General features: G+C 44.9%; 1 protein-coding gene across 3 annotated transcripts in view; it reads right to left on the bottom strand.

Moving 5' to 3' along the window:
- Positions 1 to 26287, bottom strand: part of LOC118509679 (ankyrin repeat domain-containing protein SOWAHB) — a 97416-nt gene that overhangs the window by 495 nt on the left and 70634 nt on the right. The window contains exons 8-14 of one of the 3 annotated variants that reach the window (XR_004905917.1): positions 23939 to 24028; positions 23800 to 23805; positions 16433 to 16505; positions 12476 to 12565; positions 9597 to 9672; positions 310 to 336; positions 19 to 215 (exon numbers count right to left, since the gene is read on the bottom strand). Coding sequence is in view for 2 of the 3 variants with exons in the window: in XM_036050718.1 (XP_035906611.1) it covers positions 11361 to 11599; positions 12476 to 12565; positions 16433 to 16505; positions 23800 to 23805; positions 23939 to 24028 (498 nt within the window). In the remaining variant the exon portion in view is untranslated. Of the gene's footprint in view, positions 1 to 18; positions 216 to 309; positions 337 to 9596; positions 9673 to 10419; positions 11600 to 12475; positions 12566 to 16432; positions 16506 to 23799; positions 23806 to 23938; positions 24029 to 26287 lie in introns of those variants that run through there. The other 2 variants (XM_036050717.1, XM_036050718.1) reach the window with 2 other exon arrangements.

Here is a 26287-nt window from a genome sequence, read left to right as displayed (position 1 = left end):
CCCATCACACGCCATTACCGGAATGTTATCGGCCGAGCCCCAGGTTTTGTGCAGCTTGTCGATAAACAGGGCGTCGGGTGGGGCGCTCGATCTAATCGCTGTCGGCGGTAGTCTCGTTTGGTTTGTGCCCACCCCCAGAAAGTTGCTGAAGGCTTCGGTGGTTTTCTTCACCCGTACGTTCAGGGAACCAATCCTCAGGAAGCCGGAGTCTTTTTCTGTATTGGGATGAGAAAGTTTTTCGGAGTGTGTTAGTTAGTGCACAGGCGACAGTTGAGGGCAGTATAATAAGAGCCACTTTGTTTTACTCACCTGAATGCTTTTTCCGTGCCTTGATTTCTGCATGGAATAGAAGATCATTAGTAAAAGGGCCGAAGTAAAGAGACGATCACGGGAGCTTCTTGTTTTGTTTTAGTTTAGCACTTGTTAAACATTTACCAAAACGGTAACATACATGCAGAAGCGTTTCTAAATCTAATTTGTAGCTTAAAATTAAACAACACTAAGAATCCCTGCAGACGCTGCACAGCGAAACAAAGCAAGAGGAAAAGAAAGTTTCAGGAAAGCAACCGCTACACTACTGACCAATTTACACTCTACAACACCTTTTAAAAGCTTGAAGAAGAAAGATTTAAAAAATAGGACGAAAATTCGGACAACGACTCGACGACACAGCTAAACAACGCGTTCACAAGCTAAACGTAACGGGGTGTGATATTATAAAGCAGAGTTCACTTACTGTTTTTAGTACATACCATAGATTTTGTACATAGATCGGTTTAGAGCAAGAGATAGGCTTTTCTACCTACTTCTCGTGATGTGATTGAATCGTAACGCAACAATTGCGAGCAGAGCTCAGTTTTGTTATCCTTCGCTTAACTTGCACCGCTATTTGTTATGAGATTAGTGCAGCAACGTGTGGCAGATTAATGACCGTTCGGTGCACACACCACACACTTCATGCATCGGAGAGATTCCCTATACCCCTCGGTCAGCATTTGATGATGAGGAAGTGCAGAAGTACAGCAGCTCCATCCGCCGAGCTCTTATCCACGCGATAAGGGTACGCGATTGGAAGGACCCATTCCACTTGGTCCGAACGATCTTATGCCTCTCGCTCTGTCTTTCAACGGCTTTTTTGCACAGCCGCTCTGGTGAAGTCTGGCTACATCTCGTAGACAGGGGTGTGGATTAAGACCCCCACGATCACCAATTACGCTCACCAATCCGCGAAATTACTACCACTCACGGAGGGGTACAAACCAACACAACAGCAAACAAACAAAAAAGCCCCCACGCTTCCTCCCTCTCCATAACGCGGTGATTGGATGGTGCGCGAATCGGCGGGGCAGATATAATCCGGAGATTTTTTAAATCTAGCGTTTAATAAGCCCCACTCTCGCGCGCACCTAGCAGTGATTGCTACTACCACCAGAGCAACCGTGAGTGGAGTGCCTTAAGATGGCCGCCGTGCATGGTACAGAGTTGGGGATTAAAACATACGTTAGTTGTTGGTTTTTCGCCCCCCTTTTCTTCTCTACAATGTCAATCGACGGGTAGCGCGAGCGATTTGAAATGCAATAATTAAATATCGCTTCAACGACCATTGTCCCGGGCTCGGTTTGCAAAAAAACACCAAGGGCGGCCCGGATAGAGGGACCGAGAGAGGGTGAGCTTTCAAAGACGCTGGTCTGTTTTTGTCCGTTTTAGTAGCAGGGCTGTGTGTGTTTTTTTGCTTCGCTGTTGTTATTGTGCACTACCTTCCACCACACAGTGGTTCTTCACACCGCGGTGTTTCGATTTTGTTTTTGAATGTGTGCTTTTTTGTGTTTGTTTGTTTGGCGTTGGTTTTTTGTTTTTGTAAACGGCTACAAATGTTACAATTTGTCCAACATCCGCGATGCGTTAATTGCTTGCTGAGGTCTGCGAGGGAATGGTGGATGCGGATGCCAGATTGATTTGTTCATGGATTAAGACGATGCTCATTGAAACGTTGGTAAGGTTAGCTAAGAGTAGGTTAACAACGAACTCGAATATTGTACGACTTATTGTAACTTCCCGATCTTCAATTCTCATGTTTTGCTAGGGAGATCGCCTTATACCAGGATCATAACTTCTATCGCTTCGACCACCGGACTGTCCCAATGCGGGGATCATTTTCCAACTGATTTTCTCAAGTAAAACAGGAATCATAGTTTAAAACCAATTCAAATACTTTAAACTTTGTATCTGTAGATTTATGGACTATTATACCAGCAATAACGATTACAAAATACGATTTTTAGTTGAATCTTGTAACTGTAGCTTTCTAATGGCTTTATTTGAGTTGTGGGCGAATTGAACAATAATTGGAAATCGACCGTCGAGCAAAAAGCTGGAAGGGGCGTCACATTCCGCTGGATTTTTTTGTTTGCCGAAGTCCATCATCATACCATCTATCATGCATCATCAGTCTTAGAGCAACTTTCCAATGTAATCCCACTGTACTTACTGGGCCAAAACTGTTTGTGAGCAACTTCTCAGAGGTTCTCAGAGGTTACAGAGTCCGCGACCCCAATGTTGTGGTTGGTGATTGCTTATACCCTAAATGATGATGATGTCTCCAACGACTACAAAGGTTAGCCATCACAAGTACATTTCTTAATTTGTTAAAACACCCCAAGATGGTGTAACAATTATTTTAGACTGTACTGGAGACTTAATAAGTTTCCATATTTTAGCTAGCTGTAAAAGGTATGGACAAACACATAAAACTGATGCTATAAAACTGCGATGCCAAATTCTTTTCTTGCTCTTTTAGCTGTTTGAGCTGTTCCAATAACCGATGCTCTCGCTCGTCATTTGCGGATGGCTTTCCACCCAAAGGCCTGACGAGCAGGATGTGGATGTGAGGATGCAGATAGGCACAGTGTTTTTGCTATAACTAATTACTGCCAAGATGTACTTAAAAACTTTATGCGTATTGTATGAAACGTTGTAGTTGTTTTTAATTCAGTTCTCGTTTCACTAAGTGTGGTACTAAGGGTAGGGATATGCACACCTTTGTTTGCATTTTTTATACTTGATACTCTGCGCCACCAATTTTATATACTTGATCTGCGTGCTTGGGTCTGCAATCGACCCTTGCTGGAATTTATGTGAGTAAGACGTCTAAGAGGGGGCGATCCGGTGGCCGAGGCGATAACGGCGCCGGTCTTCACACGACAGGACCAGGGTGAAAATCCTATCCAGGCCGCTTCAACGTACGTTGGGCTGACTACTTTACTACGGGTAAAATTAAGTCAGAGAATGCCAGCAATGGCAGCCCGAGACCTCCCGAGGTTGTAGTGCCAAGGAAGAAGAAGATGTCTATTGCAAACAGTTTGTAGTACATCTCTTCTGAGGTCTGTAAAAAGATTTTAATCGAAGTAGAACCACCGAGAGCAAGGAATATCCGTACTATCCGAGTTATCGACCAAATCTTTTATCGACCAACTTAACTTCCAATTATTTCTATTGTTTAGGCTTTATCTGCATGCAGTGATGGGTCAAGATATTTGGCGGCCCCGACCGGAATGACAGTTGAGGCCCCTCTAACTGTGATATAAGAGGGAACCAACAGGAGGGGTTTTCCGTCGCCGGTGAAGCCCCCCCCCTAACCGACGCTCCTTCCATTTCTAGGTTGATCCGCCGCTGTCTGCATGTAATCGACCTTTGCTGCATTTGTGCCACTTGGAGGTCCACAACAAACAATTGGTTATAGAGCTCCTTCGAGATACATCCTAAAGAAAAAATTTAGCGCAGCTGCCTTGCTTAGGAAATAGCATATCACGAGCAGCAAATACTTCCAAGTAAATTTTTATCACTATTTTGACTTATTTATAGTTCTTTAATGGGCTTCATTCATCCCCATCTTAGTATACTTGAATGCGACACAAAACCGACCAAGCTTACTGATGACACCACACTGACTTCAAACCACACTCCTTATACGACACACACATTTTGCGTATAATATTTGATGTGGCGGACAGTAGATAGGTCAAGTCAAGTAACTAGCGACTAGCCTTGCCAGAATATAACTTTACACATAAATCATGAACATGACACTAGGAACTTTGCTGCTTTTTGATAGCACTTGATCATTGAAATGATTTGATCATGAAGTCGACAGTGATTACAGTCAAAGACTGCGAGTCAAATACTTTTCCAAAGGTTTAAACTATATCTTCTAAGAATCTTCTAAACAGTTCTTGTTAACAGAAAAGGGGAGACTGTTTTTAAACTGTATTTAAGCATCCAACAAGGGCAAATGTTGAACATTGAAAAAAAATTTGAATTTCGTGTAGTCTGAATTTAATGCCTAAATATTAGCTTAAGCCTTTAACTAACAGCAGTGACTTTCTTTATAGATGATATATAACCATGATTGCTATTTCCAACTTCCGACGATATTCTTATAATCATAATAGTAATGCCAGTGTTTCCATATAAGAAGGTTGTAATTTTTTTCACCTCCAGCTCGTGACAGCGACTCAGCGATTCAAAAGCTACTTAGTGTAATGATCGTACATCGCCTGTCACACGAACACGATTTTACACTCGTGAAACAACTCTATTGATATCGAACGCTGCCTGCCGGGTGGATACGATGCATTCTCTCCTCTGCCGAGAGACTTCCGAGAGTCGCTCGTTGTAAGTTGTCATAATTTTGCACACAACCGAGGTGTCGGTGAGCACACATGTTCCGACGTGTCGTTGGTCGCCGGTCGATTGTTTCCGATTGTTTTCATCCCTTGCCCAGCAACCAACATCCCGGGCAGTTCATATGAGATCGAGCACGTGCAACACCTCCCGTGTACCGTCGTGTTGACGTGGCTTTAACATCGTTTAGCTATCGATCAGCGCCAGCAATGTGTATCAACGGTCGCAGCATCACCACGGATTGGCGTAAAGTGGTGTTACGATGACATTCACCATTACCGCTCAACGCTGCGCGCCTCCCCTTTCGCCAGCTAGCACCCAGCTGGGAGGAAATCATGGGGCCGGGATCCAGGTAGGCGCAGGCAACGACGCATAAATAGAGATGTGTTTGTTTTTACATTAATTTCTGCACGTGCCCATTACCGTGGCTGGAGGTGGTGTAATCGGCATTCGAATCGATCATTTGCAGGAATTACAGCGTGAACCGTGGCCACGATCGTGCTATCGATAAAGGAGGGCTGCCGGTGCTGCTGCTGTTGCCACTGATGCTCCAGATCCAATTGACCATAAAATTACCGTTCACGGAGTAGTGTGTGGTGGTTTGGAGATTGTTTTTATCTGTCTGTTGGTGAGGGTTGGTTTTTGTTTGCGGCTGCCCTCAGATCCGCAGAGAGTGTTTGGGTAAGAATTTACAGCCCGCGGGATAGGCCCCAAGCCAGGGGGTTGGTGGTAAGGGGAAAATGGGAGGGAGTCGGGAAACATAACTAGGAATTAAGACATACCCCATACCCCTTCCCCGAGTGCACACGCTCTTACATTCGGGGATAAGTGTGCCTGGTTAAGTGTTTTTGCGTCGTCAACATGAACTTTGCTGTTCGAAGTATGCAGCACACACACACGAGCGAATGCATTTCTTTCCTCCAAGCTCACAGGTTAGCAGACCCAACCAAACCGAAAAAAAAACGAAGAAGCAAAAAGTTTAAAACCGGGCCGGAAAAGCATTAATTGCATATGCAAGCGATCTGCACACCAAACTCTGCAAACGGAGTGAGAGAAGTGGCAGGACGAGCAGCAGTGAGCAAGTCACAAAAAGATATGAAATGCTGGCAACAGACTTGCCATTCGGCTGCGTAATTGGGCTCTGGGAATGGGTTGGAGCTTCGCCGCCCTAACCCTCCACCATTCATCCATCCATCCAACAGAAGCATGTAGGGCTGGTTGGCCAACTTCCCTCGAGGACATTTACATATTCGTCGTTACGGGGCGGTCGCGGGCCTGTTTTACGCTCGTTTGCTCTTCAGAGCTTCTGCCTTGAGAAATTGTTTTTCTCTTATTGCAAATTATTATTAAGCTTACGTGTGTGTGTGTTTTTTGTTTAACGGTGCGCATTTTGGTGGCTTCTGGTGATAACGTTTCATATAAAAGATAGCAGGGAATGCAAATTGGACCAAGCAATCCTCCAAGACCCTCGCGAAACCCTCGGAAATTCGCATGATCCATTTTGCACGTCTGCGGTGAATAATTGCCGTTGCGATCGAGAAATCGGGAGCTTTCATCCTCTCTCTCTCTCTCTCTGTGTTGGTTCTTCTGCCTGCAACTTACAATCCATCACGATCAGGTGACGCGATCGCAGGGAAGAAGTTCTGGTCCGAAGCGATCGTTAATGTGTCATATGTCTTACAGTGCAAACACACACACCCGGTCGCTATGGAGCACGGGTAAATTGATAATGGATATCCGTATAAATTAAGACTTCGCACGCACCCAGCAACGGTCAAGCTGTTCTGCCCATCCCGCCCCGGATGTCCAGCAGCTGACGCTCCTCGGTTGAAGAAGATGATCGATGGGGAAGATAGAAATGATCATGCTGGCACGCGTAACTTTTGCCACTCGACACGGATGGAATGCTGAGCACTGGTCCTGATGATCGGCGCTTCTTCCGCCTGGCTCGGTGGTGACACAACTGTCAATCATTAAGCGGAGAGAGAGAGAGAGCGTGCTTCGTGCTTATGTTGAGACGCGGTCACAACTGATAAGCAAAACACCGGCAGCGGATTCGACAAGGATCCAATTTTTTGTTGTGTGTCGCTTGGTCAAATATGGGCCAGTCCGATCATTAAGACAGTTGGCGCTTGGTTGCTTGATCTACGGGTGAGCGGCCACATACAACACCTTTCGCGGTTGGCAAGCTGGTTTTCTAGTGATTAACAGGACGCCATGTGGCCGTCAATGTTGCAAGGTGGCACAATTTGAATACGTGACAAGCTGGTATGACACGCGCGGACGCGATAAAGTCACATTGTTCGGTAATTGGTACGGAGGCAAGAAAAGAAAGCTGGGGACAACAACAAAAAATTCCCATTCACCTTGCGAGCGAAATATAGTCATTGGTGGTTATGTTCATCTGGTCATCGCTTAAATTGCTAAATTTAATCATGTTTATGATGTATGCTGTCAATGCGGGAAAGAATTTGTCGACAGTACGAGTGGCAAAGGAGTTTTTGTGTGTGTGTGTAATGTCGTGACATGATCGGTGAGGATCGGAGATGGGAAAAAATATGCATATGCGAGTAACAGTATGATTATTTTGATACAGCTGGATACCTGGCTCAAGTGGACAGCTACTCGATAGCTTTTCCTGGTTGTCTGGTCTGAGTGTTGCCGTTACCTGAGTGTTACCGTTAATTTTTGATTTAACATACTTTCAAATCAGGCAGAAGCAGCTCTGGAAATGAAGGGTAGAGTTGAAATGGTCTTTTTATTGCAGAGGTGATAAGCTGTGCCATGCAGAATAATTTGGTCATGGTCATCCTCAAATCTTCCCAAAAATAGACATGACCATAAAGTCAACAACTTGACTAATCAATTTAAATGCTGCATTTAGCAATACGATCAGATTGTATTAATTAAAAAATCCTGCAGTTCAATTGAAAAAATATGCAGTTGATTGCTTCCATTGATTCCATTCCATTGTTGATTTCCATTGCTTTTTAATTGAGAAACAAAGTACCTGATATTGAAAAGAATCAAACCTAATGTTAAATGTGTCTTATTGACCTTGCTATGATCGGGTGGACTGTAAGCTGTCATTGATGTCCCTGGACAGAGGCAAACGTGATTATAACAAGTTGGTAGTTAAGTCCTGCTTATTCTGATGGGCTGGTTCAATCAACAGTGGCGGCGGTCTTCACACGGCAGAACCGTAGTTCAAATCCCATCCAGACCGCCTCCCCGTACGCAGGGCAGACCGAGACCTTTCGAAGTTGTAGTGCCCAGGAAAAAAGGATAAGTCCTTGTCCTTACATATACACATGCCACTTATCGTTGTCCAGATTCAAAGACAGACTTCCCTATTTGAAGGTTTCAAAAGAGTGCTCACTGGAAAGAAGTTGACCTATTTTGTTAGCATCAACGACAACAGACAAATTGTACAACATAAAGAATTTAAAAATTAGATTTAGCTAAAAATTGGTTTCATAGTTAGAACCAAGAATTATCTGCCCAACCCCATATTATGGAAATTGTAAGGTCGGGCATCCGCTGGCTACCTATTTCGACTAGGTTTCGTAGAAGAAAACTTATGTCAATTAAAGACTCAATGTCTTTTTCTCCTTGGCGTAATGATCTGGTAGGGTTATTTGAGATACATAGACTAACTAGGGTGGCCCGGGTGGTGAGTTAGACCGTTCCCCCTTAGTGAGGATTGACTATCCAACTACGTGGTATCATCAAGTCTAGTAAGCCAGAAATGGCAGGCATGACCATAGAGGTCGTTACGCCTAAGAAGAAGAGAAGACTAACTAATCTTAACGATTCTATCATGTCTTTATGAAATCCTACCTTTAGTGTTCGCCCTTCGTAAAAAAAAAACACATTTTGCTATTATTATATTGCTTTAGGAGGTCTTCAGGTCACGTGGCTGATCTTTTAAAGCTAAAATAAAGCTTTTTCAATAATTACTGTAAGTTGTTTCGGAATAAGACACAGCGAAACAATGTGGGTAATGGCAAGATCATGTGTACAACAATAACAAACAATGCTCCAGATGATATTCTAAAACCATGACACTTACTGGAGAAATTAGGGGCGTACGGTAGGGCCGTGGTTTAAATCCCATCCGGACCGTCCCGCCGTAGTGAGGACTTACTATACAACTATGCGGTATCATTAAGTTTAGTCAGTCAGATATTGCAGGTATGACCTTAGAATTCTTAGGCCAAGAGGAGGAGGACTGTTGGAATACGGAAGGACAATGTGTAATGCCAGTTAGAAAATCCATGTTCAACAAGGTTCGCTGTGCAGACTAGCTGTAAGGTTTAAAGAGTCTGTATTCTCGCTGGTACTTCCAATATTGGAGGACAGGATCATACGCCGAATATCGTCGAAATTTATCCCATCTACAACAATAGTTAAATTTTAGCGTGAAATTGTGTGGTGGCTTTGAATGAATTTTTACCATTAAAATATTCCCTTGTCTGGTCTGGTGTGTTATGCCTACCTCTTACTATACTGCTGAAACCATCGTGAAGCGTTAAAATTAAGGAAACCCCCGTGAAGTAGCAAGTAAAGGATTATAATGATTAAAAACAATATTTTAACATGAAGTTCTGAAAGTGAAATAATTGCGTGTGCATAGAAAAGTAAAACAGATTGACAAAGAAACAGAAAGCTCACTGTTTAATCCGGTGCATTACATGGCTAATATATTTTGCAAAAGCGTGCAAAGTTAGCTACCGAGCAGAGATTTCTTTGCTTGAATCGAAAAATTCAAAACAAAAAGGCATTATAAAATCATATTATCAACTTTTCCCCTTCTCGTAAGCATTGGCGCACAAAATTTACGCAACAACAGTAATAACACACACACACAGAAAAAAAGTTACACACACACTAATAGGGACATATCAACCACTTGCCTCCAGGACGACGATAGAGCGTGCCAGGTGGAGAAACCGCTGTTGTTAACTGGCTGTAATCGCATGGCTTGAATTTCTTCGCGAAAAATGCAAACGATTCGTGCGGTTGGGGCGAGACATCCGAAAGGAAAGTGTTTTTTTGTTGTTGTTTGCGAGCGGCGGGAGCAAGTGGGTAAGATTATAAGTATTATCCGGCCCAACCGCCAACCGCACAGCCAAATGCGTACCACCCGCAGCAGTACACGGATAAGGCAAGGAATTGTTTCCCGATGAGGATGATGGCGAAGGATTGGGCGGCACATCCCGCGGATTAAACACACACACGCGGGTCGTTGTAGGTAGATGACGCGGGCAAAGGAAGGCAATAGACGCATGGTGCGTGTGTGTATCGCCCAGCGCCACAAGGTAATGATCGTTGTTCGGAGCGCGAGGCATGAGGGTGAAGTTGATAAGGTTGGCAACGATCGTTGAGTTGTTGGCGAAAAGGTGATTAGAATGCAAATAGGAGAGAAAATAGAGAGGAGGCGTATGAATTTTAATTAAACATTAGTGACGCGGCCTCCGTGGACTGCGCCACGTGTGTGTGTGTGTATCGACCACCGCTGATGGGCGAGAGAACCTGGTGAGGATTTAGATTTTTTGTGTGTTCTCGCTGTTGATGCCAACGGCCAATATCGAAGTGGAGGATTAAGCGGTGTAATGCTATCGGTAGCATGTGCTGCAGGGATTAGAGTTGCTGAAGGTGCTCTCTGTAGCGTGAAGCAAGCGCAATGGCGAAAGGTCGGAAACGGAAATCACAAGATGAACGAAAATGAACACATCAAACAGTCAAAGCGAATGCGCAAAACAATTTATACATAATAACAGCATTAAAGCATTTTCCCTTAACAGTCAAATAAGTCCATTAATCGGACAGACGCACTCAAGCTCAACTCAAGCTCTGGAAGAGAGGGTCGGGGTCGGATAACAAAACTTAAAACAAAATATTTAATCGAGTTAACAGCTCGATTAAGCGGTCGTGCCCGAAATCGACAGTAAAGGCTACTGAGCATGGCAAAGTAGAGCGGGCCAATCATAATTGACAGTAACGACGTGACGCAATGTGTACGGAGGAAACCCCCAGTTTTACCGAACGCATCCATCCATCCGGCAGACTCCCGCTAGCGTTTATGATCGAAACAAATTGCGAAAATGGGGTATATGTACAACGTTTTCATACAACGTAAACTTTCGCCTTAAAGAGTAGCGCAACTGCAACGGCAGCCCAATGATGATGGACAGGAGATTGTGGTGTAACGAAACGTTATCATCGCCGCGATAGTAGCCAGCCAGCTGCTTAGTATGCATATTTTAAGTGCCTTTTTCACTGACCATTTCTTGTGCGGGAATAAAACGGACGGGGCTAAACGAGCAAGTCAAGCGGTCAGGCAAAGAGGCAAACAAAACAAGGGTGCCCGGGGGGGGGGGGGGTTTCACGTGAACAACCCCCTTTGGCCAATAAGGTGATAAAAAATGAATTAAGAACATTGTTGTTTTCGTTGTGCCGCCAGTCTCTTCTGGCGAGTCTGCGGCCCGCGAGGTTTGGGTTAATGGAATGCAGCACCCGGTGGTACACTTCTTGCCTGTGGCTTGTTCGCTACCACACACACACACCACACAAACGCTAGAAGGCAATTAAACGTGCAAGCAACTATGAGCTAGGTTCCGCGCCTGCCTGGTTCACTGTTCTATTCGTCTTGGCTTTTTTCATGGAACGAATTTTAATTAAAAAATGATAAAGAAAACCCCCCCTTGCTTCATGATGAGGTGGTGATGCGTGCTTGCGCGGACCATCATGCAGACCGGTATCGAGCATGCAATGTTGCGCGAGAAAAGTGCATCCTGACGGGGGCCAGTTGTACATCGCGAACGCGCAAGATCGCAACGATAAAAACACGACAGGCTAAGAGCTGGAAACACAGCTGATCCTTCCAGAGATGGTGTGTGATGATCATGAGCTGCCGCTGCCGGTGATCGACGATCGCGTATTAAGGTGAAAGTCAAAACAATGGGTAGGATAAAGAGCAGCGGAAAATAAGGAAAAATAAATAATGAAATGCAAATATTAGAGTAGTAGTAGCAGCAGGGTGTGGTAGTAGTAGCGAAGCCCTATAAAATTCCAATTGAAAGAAAGAGTAAGTAAGAGGCATGCAATTAAAACTTTATTTTTTTAAAAGAATAAATATAAAACAAGAAGGTGATAATCATAGAGGGGGGAATAGGGGAATAGGGGATAGGCATGCAGCGATATTGGAACATTTGCACCTAGAGCTCGATAAACCGCGGCGCGAAAGGTAAAATTAAAATGCACTACACAATACAATACAGAACCTCCCGGCATTGAACCGGCAGACGGTTACGCTGCAGGAGATGACACTTTTCCGAATGCAAAATACTCATAAATACAAGGTGAGCGATGTGGTTAGTTGGGATAGAGATAGCCTGCTGTTAGACGGCATTGGTTGCGTTACGCTTCTTACGGAAGAAGCTCTGATTTGACCGATTGCGCCGGGTCAGCGCTGGCGAAGGGATCGCCGTTGACGGCCCCGCATTACTACTACTGTTGGGTTTAGTTAGCGAGCTTTTACTACTAGCGTCCGGCCGGCTGCCCGGGCTGTTGTTATTGGTGTCGGCCGCCCGTCCCACCGACGGTGCACGGGGCCCGGCCGGTGGGTGTGGGAAACTGTCTACAAAGTTACGCAGGGTCATTTGGTCGGAGGTGGCGGGCCGTTGGCGACGCTTGCGACGCATGAAGGTACCGCCGCGGGCCAGCGGCGACAGTGTCTTCGAGGGAAGGGTGAAGAATTTCTCATGCTTAGACACTTTGCGTTCATACTCACTGCTGAATGTCGAGTCGGACACGCTGGTCATCTGCTTCTGGTACTCCAGTGCCTTCTTGCCGCTCCAGTCGAGCAGGTCACGGTCGGCCTCTGTAAGAGTGTGTAGGAAAGCGGGCAGTAATTAGGTGATGCGGTTTATAAAGGGGTTTGGCCGAACATAGAAAACGAACTACAGAATGTATTAAATGGGAAGATATAATTCGATTTAGACTTTAAATCGGTTAGTTATTGAAATTGATAACTCAAGTTAACTGCAAATCATCTAGCTTATTTTGTAACAATTTTTAAACGACCATTATTAGTAACATACTACTAGTGGCGGATCTGAAAGTTTTTAAAGGTCCGTCGGTTGCCTCGTGTTAAGGATATTGTATTGAGGACCTTGCTTCAGGAGCCTCCTATTAAAAGTCTCTATAAAGGGGGCTGGACTTGGTGCTAATCTCAAATGTATTCAGATTCGGCCCGATTTGCTGTGGCAAGAGCCCAGAACTTCCATTCCATCTAGGGTCGAACAGGTACTTGTTTCGCCACTGAACTCTCTGCATCGAGACGTCCAAACTAGAACGAGGGCGCAGGATTACCCTAAGCTTCAGTGAATGAAGATCGACGCCAAATGCAACAATAAAAATTTGAATTTCCTGAGAGATACTTGAAAATTATGACTGAGATGAAGCTTATCTGGACCATTACCAACATCAGATGGCCAAGTCAAATTTGCATGGATCCTGCTCCTTTTTTGTTGTATATTTGGTGGGATTGTAGTGTACTACGAATTGAAGAGCGGTACCACACGCAATTGATACGTTTTGAGCAAAGTTTTATCCATAAATATAGAAAAAAGGGCAAAGACATGACAAGCTACTCGGCAAGTTGATCCCAGGATCTATCTGATTTAATTTTTAAGATCGATTTCAAAGATTAAAATATTTTTTGAGGCGTGAATCAACAGAATCATAGAAAGATCCGCAAAAAAACTAGAGGAGTTACGCTTGATGATGTCCGGCCTTTACCCATCAAATGTGTCATATCTATCGGAACTGGCATTTTTTTTAATAATTCTATGAGAACAGTACGCTATTCATCCATATCCCAGCATTGACATCGTTGAATGAGCACCATAAAGCATCGACCACACATCATTTTGAGCCTGCTGGCACTGAACACTTCCATAAACAGTTTGAAACTGGAGCTGACAGATCCATCTCCATTGGCACTAATTAATTCATCAACCTAAGCCCAAAATAATTAACCACCACCAACCTATCCATCGATAGGCAACATTGTCCAAACGCGGCTCATCTCCAGTTTCCAGGTTCGACCACTGTGACCACTCCGGAACAGTTTCGGAGATTTTTGAAAGATAATTTCACTTCATCCGTCTGGTTGGGCGCGACCAAACGCTTCCCCATTGCCTTCCGTTCGCGGACGATAATATCTATCGATGATAAATTTGTGCCCTCAACGCTTCATTAGCGCGGGGTTGCTGCGGCGAATCTGCTAAGGGTGGTGTGTGTCTGTTGCTGTAGCTGTCCCGCGATACCGCGACACCGACGCGATCTGTCAAAGCTGTCTGCTTGTCTGTCGGTTGCCTCGACTCATTGTAAAGCGGCGAGGGCAGGTGTGGGACACGCAAAAGATGAAGCATACGTTATGGTGGAAGTGATTAGACCACTTATGCCGCGTGTGTGTTTCTGGTAGGACACTGGCGCGTCCGGTGCGTTCTTTCTCGCTCCCTCTCTGTCTCTATTCGGTGTTGAGATTTGAGCTAATGATGAGGAAAAGGCAATTGGGTTGACGAAAAAGCTTACGCCAAGCGAGCGCGAAAGGAACTAAGATTGCTGCGACATTGTAGCGGCCACCTCCTCCTGAAACTACAATTCCCGAACGCGCAATTTGTGGATGTGAACGGCGCGCGGTTTTGGGTTGTTATCGTCTGTCAATCAAAACTTATCGATCAATTTATTTTCCTTATCATTTGCGGTTAGGTGGACGCCTTCACGCCGTACTGGTCGCGGCATTGTGGATCTATTGAGGGTTTTGGGTTGTTTTTTGTTTATCCTCGCTCTCTTTTGCGTAGATTTCCTGAATGGAGTGGAGCAGCAATCGCTTTGGCGTCCATAGGGCGGGCGTAGCAGCACGGTGAGTGATGAAAGACCGAGTGACAAACGACATGGAGAAGAAATTGGGTGCGCGACCGCACGATTTGGTAATTTGACGGTTTGGGGTGGAACCTTCCAGAAGGTGCTGCTGGGAACGGGTGAACGGATGAAGGGCATGGCCCTTGTTGGCGTTTGAGCGTTCCGCTGGAGAACAGATAGCCTTCGAAACCGTCCTACTAGTTGAGGATCGCGTTAAGGCATCACCAGGTAGTTCGAACGCTTTGGTACGAACGAACTGGTCACGATACATGATTCTATGCGTCTAGCACGGCATCAGTCTCATTCATTTCGGAAAGTGTTTTAAATATTCCACCTCTCTCTAGATGAATGGTATTGATTTTCATTCCCTATTGCGCCTCCGGTCGGCTACCGGTCCGATTTTTCGGCGGAAACGATCGATGTCACGACGATCGCCTGTCGTATTAAACATTTGCCCAAGCATCAAAACCTGCCGTCCATTCATGGGTCACGCCACGCTGCAAAAGCCTGTCTGTCATACCAATGGGACACACTTTGGCTGTGTTGACTCTGTGCGCAGTCAAATAAGAATGATTTATCGATCGTTCTCACTTTCGCCTCGGATCGTTTCATAAGTGCCGCCCGGCGAGTGAAAGGCGGTACTTTTATGTGCTTTTCGTTGACAGATTCAGATTCGTTGGGGTGGACCGTTCGGTTTGATTCAATTATTTGGACAAAATCATCAATGTCAATACTGCTAACAAAAGCTAGTGAATGAGTGATGAGTTTCTTTTAAAGAAATTGATTAAATAGAGCGTGTGACACTGATAAGAAAATAGTAAGTAACGCTCAAATATTAAACATATTATAGAAACCGATTGACTTTTAAAATAATTACTTACTATGTAATACAAATGTTGGTATTAAATAGAAAATAGACTTATCACCTATGGTAAAACTGTTTGAAATGAAATAATGTTTGATTTTGCGGCTTTTTCAGAGCCTTGAGGATTGGTCTTGAGGGCTACGCCGTATCGGCTACGTAATGATTCGTTCAGGTTCATGATTACCTATACATGATTACAAAAATATTAATTGGTCTCTAACATGTCCATCTTGTCCAGGACTCATTATCATTCCTTAGCATTTAGATGAATGCTCGGACCTCTTGATCAAAGTTTCTTAACTACAGCGCCTCAGTTTTCCTTATCAGTTTCTGCTGCATTTTGCCATCAGCTAAAATGTCGGAATCTGTCATCTATAGAACCATTCACCTTTCGCCTGAATTGAGAAGATATTTCGATAGAAATGTTGTCAGGATATGCCTCACTGTTTCTAAGATACGACGTATAGAAAAATTCATCTGCATTTGCAGTTTTTTGGCCACGTCGGTCATAGTTATTTCTAATTATTTGCAATTATGCATAAGAATATTCAATTTATTATTATCTATGAAGTTAATAATGTTGCCATAACGAAATGATGTGAACATTATTTGCAATAACAGAGATTTTGAGCTCGATACAACGATCGGGCTCGATCTCTTCCTTCGGAAGATCTCATGCGGTACCCAGCAGTAAAAGATTTTTTGTACAAATAAGGGTTTAGATAAAGTTTGGTTCGGTCGGATGTAGTGATAAGTTAGAATAATTTAACAATCCTATAATGCTATAAAAACTCGATACAAAAAACGATTGAGAGTTGTTTAGAACGGCAGGATATGGGTTAAGAGGGACATCGCGATTCGGAAAATCGCCGAAAATCATTCCATTGCACTAATGCACACGGTTACACTAATAACCACTAGAATAATTATGCACCAAACGTCATCGCTACTTACTGTATACGTTGCACAGCAGTTCAAAAATGTCGTTCCGTCCGAACTGAGTGGCAATGTGAAGTGCCGTGTACCCCTGGAAAGAATAAAACCGTAGAGAGAAATTAGAACGATATAATTAGAGTTAAATTGATCTCGTACCGCCAAGCGCATCAAGGCGCATAATTGATTTGTTACACCGCTGTGATAACCATGAAACCTACGCGATACCAAACCTACCCAATGGGACAATTGCACGAGGCACGGAGAGCGCGCGCTCGCAATGAGCGACACTTTAAAGATTAAGTTTGCAATTTGAAGTAACAACCCCTAGGAACTGTCGACGGGATGTGGAAGGGGACGGGCCGGTAAAGGGGCACGGGTTTCCGAAACTTTGACTGACAGATGACAAAAGTTGCTCCGGTGAGTTTCACACAGCTTCAGGCCAATTTATGCTGAGCTCAACCGATTGTGTTCCGAGCCGAACGCAGAGCAACAAAAGCGGAGGTAATTATTATTCCAACCGCCGGAAAGTACTCACCCGGCCGGGTTGGGCGGTGTAGGCGAAAATACATGAAGCTTTGGCAGAATGTAATCAACAAAAAAAAAAAACACACACAGTCTGCATAAAAACATGCAACACTCGATGGATTCCGGTTAGCTCAGCAGAGAACGGGCACATTTTCGGGCAAGTGAAACGCACCAGTCCAGGATGCAAGCAGGACACACGATGCCACCCGGATCATGTTCCTGTCGAGTCCTGGCCGAGTCCTCTGTACCAGACAGCAGCAAAAAACGGGAAAAACTTTCACGTGAATTGCCACGCTTAAATCGATCGTAGAAGTAGTGGTGGCAATAAAATAAAACTAAAAAATCACCATCACCCCCCCTCCCGGAGAGCAGAAGGAAAAATGCAATACACACAACACCGTCGTCATATTCAGCACCCGTCGTTCTGTTCGTTTCGCATCCGCTGTAAACATCAACATATGCATCAAATGTTTATAATGTTGTCACGTATCCTTTGATAAGCGGAACTGATCCTGTCTGCTTTTTTTTCCGTGACGCAACCAACCCCGTTGGTGCTTTTTCCATCCGAAGCTGGCCTTCGGTTTTTCTCCTAACCCTTCTCGAGAGTGCTGCTGTGCCTTTTTCGCGCGGTTCTGTGTTTTGTTTCCCAGTGCTTGTTACTTTATCATTTTATTCCATTTTAATTTCGGAACGCGTCGGTATTTTCTCACCCGGCCGGATCCTCCCGGTTTTCGGGGTGACGGCTGGGATGGACCGAAGATTGGCTGACGCGGCTGCTGGCACGAAATTAAAAACTTTAAAACTGGGTACGCGCAAGTAAGAAAAAGGGGTCGCCGCGTAGGTTCCGAAGCGTGAAAGGGTGCGCGTACGGCGCAATCCTTGTTCCAATCAACGTGGAGCTATTGAAACGTTTCGGAAACACATTTTCACACAGCGACGAGGGAGCTTTATTGCAACCGAGACCGGGCCGGGCACATGTGCGATGATGTACGGTAGATATGGATTTGTGGGATATTCTTTAAATTCGTTTCGTCGTGACATGCGAGCGCGTAGATATGGGTTCATGTGTTACGATTTATTGATCAAATGTGAGGAGAAGTGCCCGCTGCGAGTCCGGCACACATTATGAAGAGGTTAATGCGGTGTGAAAACATATTGGCAATTTATTTCCTTTATTCGTGTGCCATATTTTTTCTCCAGGAAATAGAAGACAAGTTGGTTAGACGTAAAGAAAAAGGAAAAGAAACATTTAAATCACCAGTGAGAATACGTCCGAAATGTAGGCACACTATACTAGAGTAGGCCCAACCTGCTCGTGAAACCTCAGCGCACTAGCAAAAACATCGGCTCTTCCATTCTCCGGACAATCGAATGAAAAATGATACATCTAACATTGTACAGCAATTAGCGGCAATGTCTTGGGTTAAATTATAATGAAATCTTAAATTTCAAATCGATTGCCCGGTCATGTCCACATGTCCCGAGGCCAAGGTACCGAGGCTTGCACTTTCGGGCCCGGACAAGATTGCGGAAAGCCGATACCGATACATAATACACCGGTTTACGTGTCGAGGGCAATCGAGCCCAATCCGTTCGTTCTCAGACATCAGGACCATTTGCTACGTCCGGGGTGGTTTCGCCACCCTGAGTCCTCGAAGATCCGTTCCGAGGAAGAAGCCCGTTGTGTCTTGGTGAGCTGGCCAACCTATGCGAAGACATAGGTTCAAGATCTTCAGCCATTATCATTAAAAGATGAGGAGGACGGTTTTTGCCGGTTCGATAAATGATGCCCACACTCAACCAACCTACCACGGTATTTGCTCTTTGACTCTGTATATGGAACAGCACAGCTAATGCGCCAACCATCGTCACCATAGTCTCGCCTGGAAGACGATTCCAGGCCCGTCCCCACAGAAAAGGGTTTGGGGATCCTTCGTATACCGCTCCATCGGTGCTTAGATTTATCTAAATAGATTCTTCATCAAACCGAATTCGTCACCAACAGTTGCAGTGGACCGCAACGCAAACGCGTGGCGGGTTCTCCACTGTCGGCGCACGTCCGGGCATGCTATTCAAAACATAAATAAATAAACTTCCAACAATCAATTGAATCGCTTTTCCGAATGTTTCCTTCCGGCTGCGGCACTTCCTCCATGACCACGCGGGTTGAATCGAACATTGGCCGTATGACGAAGACATATGCATACAACAGGACTTTCTCTCACCTTTACTTCGGTACCGCTTTCATCAGCAGACATGTTTACCAGCGTCCGCGTAAACCGTCCGCTCGCCTCCGCCTGCGGAGTTGCTGCTCCCTTTTGTGCTCTCGTTGGCCTTTTTGATTTGACCCAACACTTTGCGCCTTGGCTCTCTTTCGTCCTTCCCCTTTGTATGGCACATATCTGCACCTTCGTACAGAATCATTGAGATGGAGTGATCCCCCACCTTCGACCGAACGAATCGTAGCTAAAGCCAAACTACTGCCACGGCATAAACCTAGAGCGTCAGTCCGTGGTGATGGCTGTTCTTGTTGGATGTTGGCAAACAAATTCATCTAACCGTAGATTTACATGAGAAATTCCGTTCCCAGGTCCTTTTTACCCTTACCTTTGCTTTCATTTTGATTCAATCACCACACGGGAAAATCGGAAGGGAGCCTTTCGTTTATAATAAATGAAATATTTTGCGTATGTATGTATCACCCACAGAACACTATTTGCATTATTGTACTGTACGTAGGGCACGCAGGTTGCTTACCAACAGGGATGCAGGTGGGTGGGTCGTTCGTAGAGCAGGCTCCCAGTATCAAGTGACAAAATGGGAAATGAAAATTTCCAATCAAAAAGCTTCAGCTTGGCGACATGAGCCTTTGATGAGTGTGGCTGGTCGTAAAACAGGTTTACTACTGCCTCATGGCACACACACAAGCACACATAGTGCAGGATGGAAAAGCTTGGCCGGGTTCTCTATTGCGTAGCGTGTTTACCTTTACTGCTTTGGTGCTTGGGAACAGATTGGTTTACTCAGCAAACAACACGAGCAAGCAACGTTCCGACGAGCTGGACGAGTGTACAATGTTTAATATGAAATTGTCTTCGTGTTCGGAGCGGTGTCTGGGGTGCAGATGAACTCTATATTTGCCAATGATAGTAATTGAAGGAGAACAGTTGAAGAATAATTGCTAGTGAAAAACGCTTACAGCAAGATCAATAAAAGTAATTCGAAAGTTCGCATTTCAAACGGTCATTCTAGCTTCAATATCATCCAATGTGAATGATCCACCACACCAATCACATGAGAAAAAAGTTTTTGGATTGAAAAATATTGCAGCTGGCAGTTTTGAACTCCACCGGGATGTTGTTGCTAGCACAAATAGAGAGGATCGGCCTCCCAAATAATAAAAAGTAAACCATTTACTATAGACACGTTTCCGTCGATGACACAACAGCGTCGCGCGCAGGCCGATGGAAAGCGAAAGAGAAAAAAAAGAAGGAACCGAACCTCGTTGCCATTTCCAGCCCACGGAGTTTTGCGTTGGATCTCACCCGATGCAACTGCTGGACGTGTGTAGTACCGTTGCTTGCTTGTTTTGTTCGTGTGTGGCAATCTTGTAAAATGTAAACCAACAATGAACTGTAGCGTCGCCGTACTCAGGGGTGTTAGGCTCGCGGGAAGGTTTTTGGAACACACGTTCGACAGAGAATACGTTATGGGACCGGGCACAAAAAGAAAAAAAAAGCCGAATCGTGCAGCAAGAGCAGACCAGCAAGCACCAGTTATGAAACGTTGTGGTAGGTAAAAATAGTATGCTACCAACGCGTTTTTGTCCTTTACACTCGTGGTCGTGGAATCGGAAGGATGCTTCACCGCCCGATCCGGGGAATGCGCCTACCAGCCATGAAAGGCCCTTCCAATCGGAGGGGGCGTTTTTCAAGCGAGATAAAATGAAATTGTCCTTCGATTTGGGTACCTCATCAACCGAGGAGCGAATTATGTTACTCGTCCTGAGTAGCGCGTTCCACACGATCACTCTTCCCTTGGGTTTGTATGCTTACATTTATTTCCTTCACCGCACTGCACACACAGGCTGGACACGATCGTTTGCTTCTTTTTTCTCCGGTGGATGTCAAAATGCGCGAAAAAATCGCGTACAGTAAGTCTGGGAGAAGGATATACACACCCGCGAGACGACGATGTGATCATACGGCTCCACCTGAACCGTCGTAAACCCGGCGTCGTCGCTGCTATCAGATAGATATTGAATTATTTGGTCACGACTTTACCACCGACCAAGCGCACGGCAGCAGACTTGGTGCGCATCCGCACACAAGAACCGGGGCCGTGGGATATGCGGGATGTTGGAATTAAGATTCCAAAACGTCCACTGCTCGGGTAAATAATTAAACAATTTTATTCAACAAATTAGTTTTTAATTCAATCTATCGGAGCAGGAGAGCAGGGAGGGAACCACTGTATGTTCGATACCCATTTGTGGATAAGTCCAATAAGCACATAAACAATAGTTTACATGACCTCACCTCAGTGCCTGCCCCACAGTTCGGATCGGTTAAACGTTCTTTCATGCAAAAATTGCATATTCTCGAAGGTCAAGCGGTTTGCGTTTGGTGTCGCGCGCAGAAAGAATGCTAGAATGCAAGCAATACTATGCAGCTAATGTTCGGCCGTACCCATGGTGACTGTGTTTCGCTACCACGCATACATAAACTGTCCCTGTCCCCCCTCGCAGCCGTTGTGATGTGGGGGGGAGAGACGTTGGTGTAATCGTTTTCTAGCGCCAACAGCTAGCTTTTGCGGCTGGCAAAATATTAGTGTAACATCATGTCCGAGACTGGACCCCGGCACACCGTACCTAGCGCGCGTAATGGATAGTCCGAGGTCGGAGCGCAATAAAAAATTATTAATATGCATGCATAATTTTTCACTGCCATTCAAATTAGTCGCACATAAACAATTAAGGTGATGTGTGTTTGTGTGCATTTTCCGTGGCATCGTAACCGGTGGCATCGATGGCACACATATGTATACTGCTGGTGGGCTTTCCACGCACCAGAAGCGCCATCGGTGTACACCGGCTGGCTGGAAGTGCTCTGCCCTTAGCCCTAGCGTCAGACCGGTGTATTTTGCCCGCACACACTCTGGCAATCGTAAACAGCCAAGATGATGGCATGGACGCACGGTGTAAACAATAGCGAAACAAGAAACCATTATTTAGCGCGAAACATTATGTGTGAAACATTACAAACTTATTGCACTGCTCGGTTATAAGACAAGACAAACAGCGGTTCAGTAACCTATGAAGTGGTGAAGATATATTACGCTCCCCGTGATAGGTGAATACATATTTTAATTCACTGATAGTTAGTAAGTTAGCTGGTGATCTGTGTGGAAAGCATGTCCATTCGTAACATAGCTTACGGAACTTTAAAAAATTAGTTAATCAGGTTCATTTCGATGAATGAATACGTCCGTCTTTGATCACAGTACCACTATTCATTGAATGTTTAAATTTATCATACTTTTCTACGATCGCCACATGACAGCGAGATCGAAAAATTAACAAGATCAACAGCCCACCAACGGGCACAGCCAGACCACGGACATCCAAATACCCAACGCTGGCCGGGATTTATCATTAACCTTCGTCGTAGTAGGGATATAAATAAAAGGCGATAGTCCGCCCAACCAAACGGTAGGCGGATTGATGAATGGAAGCTTTGATTTCCTGACGGCCGTTCCCGGTGTACGCGCGGGTGTCCAACGAAACACCAAACCAGTTCATCAAGCACACACGTTATCGAGCGGGCAGGATCTTCTCTCCGTCCGCATATCAAATGTTTATGATTTGACAAGAGAATAAAACCAAAAATCAACACCGAAGCCCGACCCGATCCCGAAAGGGACATCATGGCGGGATGGCGGCCTTTTTTTTAAACTGTGCTTATCTTTGTTTCCTCGCTCCCCAAAGGCTTTCTGCCTTTCGTCCGTACCGCCTAGGATTATCTATGAAGGGAGACGCACCTAAAACGATAGCAGTGAAACCTGCTCTATTTAAAGCAATCGTTGTTTTTATCGGCTTTTTTTTGGTTGTCTCGTTCCCCGAGCTGTTCCCTCGGTTGCGCGTGCTCTCTGTTTGTTCTCTGTCGCAAGAAAGCGATAGTTGAAAGGGGGCAGCAGACTTTCGACTAATTAAAGCAAATGTCTTTTATACAGTTCCGTTAATGAAATTATAAAAACTAATTAGCGCACGGGGTAGCAGCATTTGCTTGTGCGCGAGGTGTAGAGTTTTTTTCGATGCTAGTTATCTTGTTTTGAGTTGGTTGTTGGCTACCAAACTTTGTCATACTTGTTGCCAGATGTCCTACGGGAGGGCGGGGGCCATCCAAACCAACTACCCCGTGCGACACACGGGGCGTTAGCTGCGTTCTTTTCACCTTCACCGCCTATTCAAAACGCACCACGTAGATACTTTCGAACTTCATCAAAGAAAATGCCACTGGACGGCATTCAGCATTTTAAAACCGATGCTCTCCCGATATCCGTTCCTCATCAACGGCGAAGTAGCAAATTAACGGCCAGCTCTACCGCATTTTATTTCTTGCTTTAATGGTTCGGGGGCTTCTGGCAAATGGCGATGGGGCAAGCAAGACAAGACAAGAGCCACCCAAAAGCTGTTTGAGTTTGAGCATAACATAATTGCTCGTTGCTTCTTGATCGCGGCTAGATTATCACGTTCGTACCGAAGCCGAACGGCACTAAAATTTAAATATTGCTGATGAATGTTTGTTCGTGCACCGATCTGGGAGTTTCTTCCCGGCTGATTTTTGTGGCTGATCACTTACCCCGTTCTGATGCACATCCAAAGATCGGTGGCCGGATTGTTGGAATGGAATGGGGAAATAAAACGAAAGACATAGTAGAACATTAGAAAATACATGCAGGTACATGCAGCTTCAGGCTACTGGACTACGCTCTACATACCGTTCTGGCGTTGACATCAGCTTTCAGCTTGCCGGCCACCAGCTTCACCACGTCCTCGTTACCGTGCTTTGCTGCCCAGTGCAGTGCCGTCTGATTGAAGAGAGGGAAAACAAGAAAAAAATTCGTTAATATGCTAAACATTCAAGTTGCAAAAAAAATATATAAATTAAATTGTACAAAAAAAACAACACCGCACCAGAATGTTGATAAGATTAATTTAAAGATAGAAGCACACCGAGAGGGTTTGTGTGTTTCACCTCAATTTTGATACGATCTGGGAATCAACTCGACGAGCGTTGCGTTTGATCGTGATAGGTGCTATATCACGCTCGCAAGCTAAACGCCCATACATCGCGTTCACGCTTCCACGTTGATGATGGAAAGATGTGTACCCGGTCCGATAGCGACGGTACGATGCTTCTGGGTCATTAAAATGTATAAGATCATTCGGTTCGGTGCTGCAAATTATCCTACACTTGCGTGCGTAAGTGGACGCTGCTCCGTGCCAAGCAAGTCTCCGGGTGGATGGGATAGGATGGATTATACCAGCGAGAGAAAGAGAGCAAAAACAAAAAAAAGGCGGCCTTTCTTCAAACGTGTGAGACCGATTATAAATTCGTATATTTACCAAACACCAATTATGGTTACACTTGTTTGTACACCGGAAACACATGTTCTGTGAAAACGGTTGGCCCCAAAAACAGAAACGAATTGTGCGTGTGATTTGGTGGTGCTGCATATTAAACTCACAGGCACCGGCAAAGCGATCTACACGGTTCGGTGTTATCAAATATCAATCAAAAGTTTTAGCACATGTTTCACCACCATTAGGCGAATGATGCGAGAGCGTGTCGGGGCGTCATAAATCCTTCACCGCGAATCAGCTAAAAAGGCTTTTTGGCTAAACTAGGACATGGTGCTTGAGCGAGTCTTTTCCATGGGAAGCCCTTGATATAGTCTAGTGAGGTACAGCCGATGTTGCAAACTGTTGATCATACGATCTAGATTATCGGCACAGGTGGATCAACAGATGGTTTCAGCACAAAATTCTAAGCCACTTCCTCTTGCCGTGCGATCTAACCAGCCATCGATCAAGCCACCAGCGGATGTATCCGGCATCCGCCTAAATGCAGATGCAGCAGGATGGGCGGCATAAATTATCGACATGAGCGGGTAAATTGTGGCAAAAAACTGATTCATTCTAACAGCTATTACATACCTCACAGCTCGTAAATAGCCGGTGGCAGCATTCTGTTTTTTTCGCAACCGCACACAGCTGTTGGCAACTAGTTCATTTTGCGTTTGAAGTTTTCAGAATCATAATTTTCACATGATGATCAAGTGGAACATTAAACTTTTATGATGCTAGTTATGTTTATTGATGTGGTCCGGTGGCTGAGGGGACAACGGCGCCGGTTATCAATCGGCAGGACCGACGTTCAAAACCCATCCAGACCGGCTCTCGGTACGCAGGGTTGACTACCTTGCTACGGGTTAGATCAAGTCACAGATATCGGAGGCATTTATCGAAATTTAATGGATTTTTACGAATTTTCATTCGAACAACCTGCGTAAAAGTCAACAATCCATCGTCGTTTAACAAATTTCGTGGCCATATTAGTAGAAGAACTGGCGGCCCGGTGGTAGATGCGACAACGGCGCCGGTTTTCAAACGGCAGGATCGGGGTTCAAGTCTCATCTGGGCCGTTCCCCCATAGTGAGGACTGACTATCCAACTATGCGGTATCAATAAGTCTAGTAAGCCAGAAATAGCAGGCATGACCTAAGAGGTCGTTAGACCTAGAAGGAAGAAGAAGAAGAAGAACTCCTCCAATTGAGTAATGAAGAAAAGAAATGCCAAAGTTCACGTCGACCACCAGTTATAACTGATTCTAGTTTAATAAAATCTTCTCGGTACCTCGAAGAAAAAAGAATACGTCATTTAGCGGACCGGTCTCAGTGTTACATGCTACAAATGATGATAAATTTAATAAGGACAACCTATAATGGTTTTATAGAAAAGCAACTTTAAATAAGAAGTAAGAACATCCATATGAAAAAAAAATTGGACGGTGGCCGAAGCGACAACGGTGCCGGTCTTAACACGGCAGGATCGGGAAACAAATCTCATCCGGACCGTCACGCCCGTAGAGCGAACTGACAATCCGACAACGTGGTATCATTAAGTCTAGTAAGCCAGAAATGGAAGTCCTTAAGGTCGTTAGGCCAAGAAGAGAGTCTTAGCTACAGCGGTGCATGACGATGAGCGGGTCCTCGTTATTAGAGGATCCAAAAAGTCCTCTATAGTGATCAAAATGGGGGATATTTGGGAATACATCTTTATCGGAG

The sequence above is a fragment of the Anopheles stephensi genome, chromosome 3 (genome assembly GCF_013141755.1).
Source record: "Anopheles stephensi strain Indian chromosome 3, UCI_ANSTEP_V1.0, whole genome shotgun sequence".
NCBI lineage: Eukaryota > Metazoa > Arthropoda > Insecta > Diptera > Culicidae > Anopheles > Anopheles stephensi.
Note: the sequence above shows the minus strand (reverse complement) of the source record. Positions and strands in the feature narration are given on the sequence as shown.